The following is a 12690-nucleotide window of genomic DNA, read 5'->3' as shown; positions in this document are numbered from 1 at the left end:
AAAGTCAATGGGTTCAGCCTAGTTTCACAGCTTAGTTGGTTAATATGGCATAGGGAAAGCACTGAGTGAAGCCAAGCAGAGGGTCAGGAAAAAAGCGATGTGACTCTTCAGGCCTGACATAGAGACCAATGAAACAGAAAACTGGTAAAAGATCTGGTAGAGCAGCTAGAGTTTATTATTTTTTTCAGAAAAACATGATTTGACTGGAAAGTGGAAATTTACCGAAATAGGAAAGGATTTGTTTAGACTTAATTTCTGTTTTTAAAAGCTTGCTTCTGAATAAGTGCTGAAATTTTGCATACATCCCATATATTTAAATGAAAAGAAAAATCTGGATTTGTTTCAAATGTGAATTGATAGTAAAATGTTACTTTAAAAGCTTTTCAATATAATGAGTTGTTTTGGATTTATCATAGTCAAACAGTTAAAATGGCTTACATGATCTTACTAGACATAAGTCTTTGAAGATATGTGAAAACCCTTCATGCTGAGAAGAACAATCCAAAAAAATCTAGTGGGCGTGATCTTGCCCGCAGTCGTGCACAGAGTCCAGAAGACAAATGGGTGTTCATGACACGTACAGCGACCTGAAGCATGACTGAAATATGGACCATCTTGAACGTGGTCTTCCATCTGGACAGCCGTGCCTAACCTCCCACAGGTCTCCCAATGGGAATACCTACTTTCCCTCTAAATGGTTGTTTTTATGGATCAAAGAAAAAACTTAGTGGGGGATTTGGGGTGGAATTTAGCATTGATGGAAGAAGCCTGATGTTTCCTATGTTCCCTGAAGAGGAACAGTACAGTTTTTCTGCATGGTACTGTTTCACTGATGACACGTTTTTCTCAGATCATGTTTCTTCCATTTCTGCTGAGGTGCTCAGCCCAAGCACCGCATGGCACCGGTCACAGTGCACATTTTGTGCTGGCAGCTGTTGGCACTCAAACTTTGCTTTCTTTAAAGAACGGATTGTGCTGAAACTACCACATTTTTACGTGCACTGACCTCCTTTTGGACTTGACTGTCCATAGTCTGAGCTTTTCTTCTGTTTACTTGCAGGTGAAATACGGGAATTATGCCTTTGTATGGGACGCAGCGGTACTGGAGTACGTGGCTATCAACGACGCAGACTGCTCTTTTTACACGGTCGGGAACACTGTTGCGGACAGAGGATACGGGATTGCACTGCAGCACGGCAGCCCCTACCGAGATGTTTTCTCACAAAGGTAAGGGTTTGGAGAAGGAGGAGCAGGTCCTAAGGGAAGGTCTCTCTCAGCTCCGGACTCTTCTTTTAATTTAATTTTCTGTGAAGGGAAAACATCTTGTGCTTGCAATCCACTTAATTTTGTACATAGACATTTATTTCCTCTGAGATATAGGATTATTCACTTTTGTTGAAACTGCATTAAAAATACTTCATGTTGCTCTTATTTGAATTGTTCTTGTTTCTTTTGGAAAACATTAATGAGAGAGGCTGAACTCTATTAGCAGGAAAATAAGGAAAGAGTTGATTATTTTGTTAGAGAGGGACAGAATAACTCAACCCTTCCTGTTACAGAAGCATTTTCTTAAAGAGAAAAAAGTAAACTTCGACACTGATGGGAAAACTGAAGGGATAAACAAGAACATTTCATGTTTCAGTGAAAAGACCCATATTAGTACCCAAAAGCTTATATGCTGATCTCAATACTAATCAATCTCTTGGGCTACAAAAATGAGATCTCTAGAGATGCTTCTGGAACTATGTTTCTACTAGGATCAGAAATAATGAATTAACTGTGTGTATTGTGCCTTTGCAGCATTTGTGTTTCACTCTAGTATTGGTTCCTAAATCTGAATGTGTGTGAAATGTAAAAACCAACCAAACATTTAAAAAGTGTAATATCTGTGGTCTGGCTTTTAGGAGATGTGGGCTAATCTCATGATCCTTTTTCTTTTTGAACCTATTCTCTCAACCCAGTTTCTAATGGTTTGTGTTAGATGCATGTAACAAAATTTTACAGTTGCTGTGATGGAATTTCTTTTTTGTGGTTGCTGTAATGAACATGAATGATTATGTCATGTGAATATGCTTCATTCAGGCTATTGCCTTTGTCTTCAGTCCATAGCATGAGGTAGGGGGAAAAAGTAGTCAATAAGTAACAATAGGCAGATTCAGAGGAATGACTGTCGGCACACACATACTGCATGAACAGAGAAGGCTTGAATTCTTTGAATCTGTTCTATCTTGGAAGTGATTTGGCTGAATTTTGCACTGACATAGCAGTAACATAATACAAAAGTTCACAGGATCAATGAAAAAATTAATTTCCATGAAAATATTATTTGCTTTATATATTACAATTAACATTATAGGCAATTATTTACTGAATACTTTAATATGTTAATATTCCAGCCATGGCCAGGCTGGCTCTGCTAAAAAACTCTGGCTCTGTATTGTTCAGGGTCTCCATTCAAAACAAAGGAGTAAAATTTCTTCCTGTAATCTTTCTAAAATAGGCTTCCAGCTGTTAGAGATCTCAGGTGCTAGTCAAAGTGTTAAGTCATCCTCTTCAAAGCATTACCCATGTAAGCTTGAATACAAAAATGTGAAGGTATAGGGGTGTTTCATAGGCAGTGTCTTTATTACTAAATACAGTGAACCTGCATGGCATGGCTCATGCCAGCACAGCTGAGCATTCTTCGTCCCTGCCGCCACTGCTCTCCAAGTCAAGGTGGATGTATCAGAACTACCCCTTAGGGATTGTTTCTGACATCATTTGTATACTTGTTATAGTTCTCAGTATATGGGGGAAATGGTCATGGTTGGTTCTGGTAAGCGATTATCTTTGTCTCAGTGTTCAGTACCTGGAGAGGCCAGGTTACATCATTTTCTGATACACTGCCTTTAGCGACTTCTGGATCACTGGTCTATGCAGGCCTGACATTTCCAAGTACAATTTTATTTTGTAACAAAATTTCAGCATTTCAGTGTATTATTATATCTTGAAGGTGTAGGAAAGCAGAAAGAAGCATAAAAATTTGCACATATATAGCTCTTTTTATCTGAAGATCTTTGAAGCAATATTTAAATATTAGCGTCACTCAGTGGAAAGTAAATGCCATTTCCACTTAATGCTTAGGGAATCCATAGCGTAAGGAGACTTAAATGAATTCCCAAGGTCAGATGTTTTTCCCTGGTGGAATCAGGGATCATAGGCACTCAGATTTCCTCATTTTCCATTTCCTGCTATAGTTGTCAGAGTGCAGGTGGATGGAGAAAAGGGATTATTTGTAAGATATTGAGCCACAGGAGGGTCTGGATGGGTATGCAAAACTTAGCACTGATGAGAAAGTAACTCGTTACGTTATCAAGAGTAATGGTTGAACAGAGAAACTGGAATTTGCTTGGTGTGATAACTACCTACTGGAGAATTCAGAGAGCCTGAGATATATATTCTGAAAATGTGTGTGCTGCCCCTTAAATTTTTATTTCTGTATTATGAAAGCATATTATATTGCACTTCTAATTATGTCTATAAATATAAATTTACAGTTTGAAGCTATGAAACACCATATAACAAACAAACACATGGAAGAGAAAGCGTGTTTACAAGGCAGCTTACAAGGTTTTGTTATAAAAACCCTTCAGTGTTGTTCCTTATGATTACTTCCATGTGGTTTTCACAAATCATCCTTACTTTTCTTCCTAATGAAAAGGCTGAACAACCTTCAGCTGCTGCAGCCTGCATGCTAAATAGACAGGGAAATAGATTTCACTGGATAGGATTAGCAAATGTTCACATGAATATTTCACATTCTTTAATGCAGTAGGGAACTGGTTTGAAATATATTGGCATTTCTTGATCTTTTCCAAAATAAATATATTTATGTGAAAATACAGGGCTTCTCTTTTATGAAATTCATATAAACCCATAAGCTGCACAGTGTTAAATCCCTAGGGTGCAGCTGTAAAAGGTCTGGCAAGCTTATAGGAGATTTTGGTCTCAGTGCAGGAAGCATGGGCGTGAGTTTAAGGCTTTTCATTGCCTTTTCTGAACATTCAGGCGATTCCCAGAGAAACAGGAAAAGAGACAGAGAGGTGTAAACACCCACCCCTTCCTTCTCTCCAATGCTGTGGGGCATGAGTTGCAGTGAAAACAACACTGTGGTAAAGTTTAGGCATTTGGGATTTCCAGAAACACTCTCTGTTTGGGATGTCTGTTATGTTGCTCTCCAGGGGATTAACACATATGAAATACTGGGGGCTTTGGGGACTGCAACGATATTCACCTGCTCTGTGAAGCACTCCAGTCTCTATGGGAGTTTACCCATCCGTTAGGCTACTTAAGAAAGACATTAAACCTGCGATCAGTTTGAAACGCTGTGGTGCCATCAAAACACATCCAAGGCCTTGCAAAAATTAAATTCCCTGACGTCATTTCCTCCTGTGACTGATCGTGATGGCGTGCCCCTTTATACCACAGGCAGTTTGCGAGGTGGTAAAAGGAAGCCTGAAACGACAGCAAACGTGAGAACAAAAGCTGCAGTGATGGCTCTACTGGCCATGTACGTGCATTTGGGATGTGGGACCGCAGCTGATGTGGGTACCCACTAGTGCCCATGTATTTGCATGGGATGCGCTCCTACCAGTATGGAATGAGCCACCAGTTAGCAAGGAACCAGAAAGTGAACGTGCTTATATTAGGCTACAGCTAAATTAACACAAAAGGTTCAGTATATACTTGATTTTAAATTGATGTAAGTAAGCAAGCATCATATGGGAATGTGCTGCCATTGAGGTACACTTGCTTGCATTTGTTCATTTTTTGTTTATAATTTTACAAGTGTAAGGTGATGCCTATACCCTTTAGAGAGAAGAGTGAGTGCTCCCACATATTCGTTCTTACAAATGCAAGTCTAGGTATGGTGAAATATTATTGGAGAGTGTGGCAAAATGCATATCACTTAGAATCTCCATGGACATTTGCTGGGATTTTAAAACATTAACTCCAGCCACACCACAGAAGATGAAACCCCGTTCAGGATTATTCTTTCCAGACTCAAGGAAATCTAACATTTTGGGGATGAACAAAATGTTTTTGATGAGAAAAGTTATACTGTTCAAAGTGCAATATCAACATGCCTTCAAAAAAGCATTTTGTGCAGGTACGGTGTAGTGAAAGAGAAGGGTAACCAACTGAAAGCACTGTAAGGAAACTGGTGTTTGAGACCTTTCTTTTTCACATGCAGAAAATCTCTTCTAGGCCAAAACAAAGACGTGAGCAGCAGTGAGCGGTCTGACTGCAGAATGAGATTGGCTTTTTGCTGTATTGGGATGGCAAAGTGGCCGGCTGGGGTTCCACACTGCGCCTGTGACCACTCTGCCTAACACTCTCTCTGAAAACTTGGTGCTTCAAGTCCATCCAGAAAATAGGTGTGTGGCTGTAGCACAAATAATATAGAACATAATCTAGGTAACATTTGAATGATGGACCTGTCATAGCATCCTGATGACTTCATGTGTTGCAGATCTTAACACATCTGGCCATGTCATTAGGCAGCCAGTTGATGTGCTCAGGTAGATTGCTGTCCCCTTTTCTTTGCCATGAAGACTTAACCCTCTGAGCACCAGCAGTGGTTTTTGTTTTTTTTTTTCTTTCAAGGTAATGACAGTGCTTTAATAATAGAAACTGCCAAACTTCCTAGGAGAGTTTGAAGAGGATGTGTCATGTGGTTCATGAGGAACTGTGTGCTGACACTAAATTTGACACGTTAAGAAGTCTTTTCAGCCCTAAACTTTAAAACTTCCATTGCACCCCTGGGAGGTATAAATCCAATTGCCAGCTCTTTTCAGAGTATTTCACAGGATGTCTGTGCTTTCTACAGTGCAGCAACAATGGCTCAGGCGCTGCACTGGTGCCTGGCTTTTGGTGGGGATCAAGGAGGGGGTGGCAGCAAAGCGCTTGGATCCCTCTCACGTCCCCGCTTCCTCTGCTGGCTGACTCTCTTCTTTGGCACTACAGTCCTGGCCACACAGCGTGCTAGAGGCAGAGAAAACACTTCAAACTCATCAGAGGCCAACAGCCAGCTTTTCACTTAAGTAAGGAGAAGCTGTCAACACCTAGTACCGCTGAAAAATCAAACCTGGTTCTTTTGCATCCCTCATATCCCAAGAGCACCCATGTGCATTCTGCCCCACAGGTTTAACTTTTATTTAAAAGGAAACAGTGACAATAGAAAAAATAGGGAAGAGGGACTCTCGTTTGTTGTTCTTCAGCTGTGTTTCCCCAAAAGGCACTCACCCCGGCTGAGCACAAGCTTACGGACACTTCAAGTTGTCTGTGTGCCAAAAGAAGCAGCAGCAGTTGCATAGCTCCCAGTGGTCATCTGTGAGAGGTGGAGTATGCGATGACATAATATATGGAAGTACAACTCCCATATAGCTTCTGCAGAAAACTCAGATTGAATCTGGCATAAATCACAAAATGTCACAAGGAATTTGTGTTGCTGCTAGAGAAGCCAGTCACTTCTTTCTGTCCTGGGTGGGGGAAATACATGGAGACTTACAATGATTTCCTCATGGCAAGCCTAAAGACACCTCACTAGCAGCAAGTAGTTGCGCTTTCAGATGTCCAAAACTTTGGAGACAAAGAGGAGAGCCATCATGTAGCGTATCAGACTCCCCTTTAGCAAATCATTAGCAATATGCTTTAAATAAATGGTATGGATTTTCTTTTGTCCTTTTTTTTATCTCATCAGCAAAAGCCTGAGTTTTAGAAAGTTCCTGCCCTGAGTCATAAATATGTGTTCTTCTTGTCTCCTCGCTGTTAATTCTCTCTCCTTAGATTTATTTTCATTCGGTGTTTTGGAGGTCACTGATGTCCAAAGAATCCAGGACAAGGAAAATTACTTCCTAACTACCTTGATACCTTGATTTTTTTTTTTCTGAGTCCTTGAGACTATGTACCCCTTACTTTGAGGAGACCCTCTCCTCCTCTTTTTCCTTTTTTTTTTTTTTTTTTTTTTGTTGGGGGTTTTTTAATGAAAACCCAAGAGAATATCCCTTACTCTCTGATTTATCTTTTACTAGCTATAGGGAAAATAAGAGGTTTGCGTTACATCCTAACCCTGCAGAGGACTGACAATGATGATCTAATTGGAATTATCATGATTAAATACAGTGATCATCTGGAGAACAGTGGATACCTTAGGAGGAGCTCAGCTCTGCTTTGCCTCAGTTATTTGCTTAGAACTGAAATACTACTCTGAGCTGTATATATAACATTCTGAAAAATATAGCAGAGAAACTAGTAAAATCCCCACCCAAATATTTTTTTCTTATTATTCCAGAAAATTAGAAAACTCTGCAAATTGTGAGAATTATTGGACTTGAAGCAATTTAATTGCTTAAATCCTGAATTTAAATAGAAAAATGTAATTCTGACAGCCTGCCCTTAGATCATGTCACAAGTTCATGGAACTGTAATTCCATTAGTGAGAAGAAAAAAAATCAAAATTAATTCCAGATTTCTCAGCAATCTGACATGAGAATCCAGTCTTAATTAATTCAGATATAGTCACTCTTAGTAAAAGCCTTAACTTCAGAGTAGCACATAAGATAGTTTTTCAGATAACCATGTTGTTAAATAAAAACCCCTGTAGTAACACACCAATGTAATATTTCTTGACCATCCAAAATAACACAGTCTATCCTTATTTTTTGCTGTCTACATTAGACTCGTAGGGGTGAAACTGGGAATTGCGTCAGGTCCTAGGTCTCGAAACAAGTCCACCTTCCTTCTTCCTGACCCAAGTCCTCCAAGATAAACTGCAATTGGCCTTCATGCCAGGAAACTCACCTTGTGGAAGTGCTGCTCAGCCAGCCAGCCGCCTGCCGCGGCGGAGCTGCAGGGTGGTCGCATTCTGCACAGCTCATTCCCAGGCCACCGAATCCAAGCTAAAGACCTGTAACTTCAAATAGATCATAAGAAAACATGTAGCTTCATGCTGATTTTAAAAAATGGCAGCCATTACTTCATATAAAGCCCTAGCAGAAAGCTTTTTTTTCCCACCACTATTCTGTCTTCTTTTTTCTTCCAAGCCCACAACCGTTTGATCCAAGTTTACGGTGCTCTGTAATCCTGTATAAGCACATTGCTAATAGCTTTCCCCACGGACCAGATGATCTGACGCTGTCCCTTTGCATCCTACTCCACTAAGTGCCTAATGCAGAGCTGCAGGTTTTGAAGATTCCTGCACTGTCATCAGAAGTGTTTCCTGGCTTTATTATCCGTTCACATCTCACTTGCTAATGGGGGCTGCTGGCTGTAGGACCGCAGAGAAGCTGTGGCTCCCACACATTGTGTTGCGAGAGCAGGAAAAATGGTTTTATTGATTCCTGATGGTGTGCATCTGGTGCTTGCAGGTCTTACAGTAAATTCATGATTAGAAGTTGGAGATTAGTTCATGATTAGAAGATGGAGAAGCCTACAGAAACACAGACTTTAGCAACTTTTTAATCTGCTGTAATATTAAATGATGAGGTGGCTTAAAAGATTCTGCAGCAGGTCTGAAGTCTATAACATGCACATAATGGAAAATTAATTAATGAAAACATATAAAGGCAGCGAGCAGATCAGTGGGCTTTTTAAATATACCATAATATTAATTGACGGGGTAAGTTAAAGGGTCCCAAAGTAGCAGCACTGAAAAAGAAAGAGAAAGAAAAACATAAAGGAAAGGCATTGGATCTTTCTTGCATTCATAAAGCATGAGAATCAGAGAGCTGCCTGCTGGCTTCATCATGGCAAGGCACCTCAGCATCCAAACGATGCTGTGGTGAAGGAGTTGCTGCACGTTGGAAAAGAGGTACCATGAAAAAGACAGCTTCATGCCTTCTCTTTGTCCTAATCAATGCTCACTTTCCAAAAGGGCACTGCATTCAAAGTTTCAGAAAGGTAATCCAGGTCAGCTGTTTATGCATACTAATTCCCTATCATTACCCATGAACTACCCCAAAGAAAACAGTCTAATTGTAATGTGTTAAATTGCCAGTAGATACCACTTTGCAAGTTATTTCTTACTACTTTCTATCTACTTCTGTAGCCTTAGGCACCTCAGACCTGCAAAATGACCAGGTATTACGCAGCGACATGTGTGCAGTACAGTCAGTGGAAGCAGTGTTGCTCATCCAACTATATGGAAGCAACGTTTATTGTAAGCTGAGGTATTCGCGCGTTTTAAAGTTTTATAGAGTAAGTGCATGGCTGCAGCATTTGAAACTGCTTGGTTATAAATTTGATGACAGTAAAGCTAAAAGAAGTCTCAGCAAGTGGCTTCCCTCCAAGAACTTGCCTTTTTATGAATTTCTAAAGAAGAGATTAGGTTAACAGTTCATGCACACTTTCCTGTAGTACATTTTTTGTTTTCTGGTTACCTTACCTTACATTTGTGTGTGTCAGTCTTGAGAGGATCAGGTTTAACTACTCACCCCAACTCAGGTGGGCAACAGCATTGCCTTTAAAGTGGGATGGAAAATGAATGCAAAGCTTTCCCTCGAAATAGGAAGGATCCAGATGCGCAGCTGTCTTGATGACAGAACCATAATAACCACAAATAAGGGTTTAGCTCGCCTACCCCATACCAGCACTACCTGCCAGAGGTTCCTGACTCTTGACCTAAGTTGCGCAAAACACTGGTCAACCTATTTCAGTTAAAATGAGCAAGAGTAGCAAAACAGGAGAGAATAATAGATTTTTCCTAACCTATTTTGTTGGCTTAAAAGGTTATTAACCTTTAGCTGGACTGTAAAGCTAGTCTTCAGCTGGTCCTGTTTTCCAGATAAAAATGAAAGGCTTTTGCCTGAAAATAAAGCTTGTTTTCAAAGCTGAAATATGCTCTGGTAAATAGTGAACTTGATGGTATGACAACTGGAGGGATTTATCCATACCTGAGCTAAGAATTTTGCTTCCGTCTGTGGAACTGCTGCAACAGGGACTAGTTCAGCCTGCAGAGATTTCCTCTGCCATAAAACGTCTATCTGCTATTTGTCACCCATCCTTTAATCGTCTGTAGGCAAAGGAAAGTGCTAGCCTTGCTTGATGACTTCAGTCAAGTTCGGAGGTAGGGAGAGTCAAAAAGAGTTTGTGGAAAGTCTCCAGAATGTCGAGCCAAGGAAGAGTGGTAGTAGGGTTTGTAGCAGAGGTGTCTTCCATTGCTGAAATAGGATGTGAGGATGAAGAAAGCTGGTTGTAGGGACAGAGGGAGTGAGGTGAGAGGCACCGAGGAGAGGGAGGAGCTGGGCCCTTGTGAATGATTATGGGGGGTTGAATAAATGGAGCCTTCTATTTTTTCTATTTTTTTTTTCTATTGCCCAGATCCATGCAGGGAGGAGATTAGCAAAGTGAGAAGTCTAAGGAAAGTACCCAGAGAAGCTTTCTTCTGTGTTTCCAAGCAAGCCTGTGGGGTAGGCTGCTCCCCAGAGCAATCAGGTGGAAACTGGGAGGAGGAGTCAGACACTGTCCCCAGCGGGGTCACCAGTATATCTGAGCACGGTGGTTAGAGAGAATTGGATTAGCTGGAAGGCGAAGATGGGGTGGGGAAACCTTTACCCTCTGAGTGTAAGGCACCACATTTTGAGGAAAAATTGCTCTTGGGGATGAGGTATCATGAAGTCTTAAGGATGTCTGTCCAAATCCCAAAGACGACTTGGTAGTGGCAAGGAAACCAAGGCAGTAAGCTGCAGAGAGGCTCATGTCAAGATTTTTGTCTGGCATAGAGTAAACAGTAAGTGGCTTTGGAAAACTTCTGTGCAGTGTGCTTCAGTTACCACGTAGCCCAGCTGGGCTGCACTGCATGCCAGAGCCCCCAGATGTCTGAGCAATGGGAAGTGGGTATGTAGGCACCTGGAGTACACATCCAGCTGTCCTGCTGCTGCAGGTGTTACAGAGCCTCTGCCCAACCCAGGCAGGGAAACAGAGCTGCTGCAGCTTGTCCTGGCACGAGTACGACAAGGAGCACGAGGTTGGAGGACGAGGTTGCAGCACATCGAAACCCAGGCACAGAGGGCAGGTATGCTGAACTAGGCTATGCCAGTCTGTTCCAAATTTCCCTTGAAATATTTCACAGACTTAGTCTCTAGCATTGGTCTGGTTCAGAACGGGTTCCCAAACAAGCACACATTGGCTCTGTAGTTTTTTTACGGTGTCAAAACAGATAGAAGCATTTGCTAACCTGAACTGGTTGGATATACTGGGGACTCTTGTTTGCACAATGTGTTTTATATGCTGCTTTTTTTGGGTTAGGCTAGCCCAAAATAAAGCAAGGCCCTAATTCCAGCTGTCATAGCTTTGATGACTTTTCTAAAAACCAAATGCCTTTCCAGACCCAGGTTTTGTACTAAAATGTGACTTCATTCTGCTTTATGACTAAGTGCAACCGGAAAAAAAGGATGACATGGCCAAGGAAAAACTGTGCTTGCCACTTTATTCATAAAACACTTTTGCAAAGTACATTTAGTAATTTGCCATTGTAACCACCAGCACGTAGAGCTTTCAGTGCAGAGCTCTGACACTGTATTTAGTTCATACTTTGACTGCTCAGCTAAAACTTCCATTTGTATGCATTTATTCTGCTTCACACATTATGTTATCAGTCACTTTCGATATTTCAAAGTCACAGCAGTCTTTTTCTGACATACATTTGTCAGAATGAACTGCCTTGATTGCTGTTATTACAGACCGCAGTTCCCGACTAAGGAAAAGTCTTATATAGAACCAGAATATTGTAACTGCTCAATAAAATAATAGCTAAACCAAAATAAAATTAGTGTAAATGAACATAAACAGATGCTTTAAATGACCAGCCAAAAAAATTTTTAAAAAAGGAGGTGATGAGGGCAAGGCAGGATTTATAATCCCATACAATAGAATTAATCAGGAAAAATCTAATTTTTCAAGTTCATATGCAAGGTATTGAGAATGGCTCTTTTCTGCTACCTGGTAGTGAGTCAGTAAAGTATGTCATACTTGGACTTTCTCTTAATCAAACACTTTATCATATTCCTCTAATGATCACTCTCAATAGAAGGATTTTAATAATCAGTACATTATAGTCAGAGCACAATATAACGAGGGGTTTTGGCCTAGCCCAAGAGGGTGCTTACACTCCTGATTAAGTCCTGGTGGTAGTAATTTATCATGGCACCTGAGCAGATCTCTCTCTCTCTCTCATGTGCTTAACAGCATGCAGGGGCTTTGCTGGTTCACTCTAAAAGCCCTTACAGTTTAGGACTGAACCCAAGGGAAAGAACACTTGTTTAGAAAGGTAATGATCCTTTTATGCTTATTGTAATTAAAAAAAATATTTTTTCCTTATATTTGCTGCTGTTGTCTTCATCTGAAAGAATAATATAACAAAAGGTGAATTTCCAAAGCAGTGAAGAAAAGCTGCCGCTTAATTACCTGCCTTTGTAGATAACTATATACTACAGGTGTTCCCACCAAAGCAGAAAGGTTTCAACTAGTAACCAACGTGAGAGAGTAAAATAACTTTATTGGCTGCAGTTTCATAGGTGAGAGGCCTAAACATGGCACGAGAGATCATCGGTATCTCCAAAGACATCAGACTCCTACAGAAAGCCCGTAAGACAGATAAGCTGTCGTTTTGTTTGTTTAATTAAAAATTTGAAGTTTTTATTTAAAAAAGAA

The 12690-nt window shown here is 40.6% G+C and overlaps 1 protein-coding gene across 3 annotated transcripts in view; it reads left to right on the top strand.

The window, feature by feature from the left end:
* GRID2 (glutamate ionotropic receptor delta type subunit 2) overlaps window positions 1-12690 on the top strand; it is a 742195-nt gene that overhangs the window by 669853 nt on the left and 59652 nt on the right. For all 3 annotated transcript variants that reach the window (XR_012835284.1, XM_075751604.1, XM_075751605.1), the window contains exon 14: window positions 1061-1227. Coding sequence is in view for 2 of the 3 variants with exons in the window: in XM_075751604.1 (XP_075607719.1) it covers window positions 1061-1227 (167 nt within the window). In the remaining variant the exon portion in view is untranslated. The remainder of the gene's footprint in view (window positions 1-1060; window positions 1228-12690) is intronic.

The sequence above is a fragment of the Balearica regulorum genome, chromosome 4 (assembly GCF_011004875.1).
Source record: "Balearica regulorum gibbericeps isolate bBalReg1 chromosome 4, bBalReg1.pri, whole genome shotgun sequence".
Lineage (NCBI taxonomy): Eukaryota > Metazoa > Chordata > Aves > Gruiformes > Gruidae > Balearica > Balearica regulorum.
This window is presented reverse-complemented; position numbering and strand designations above follow the sequence as displayed.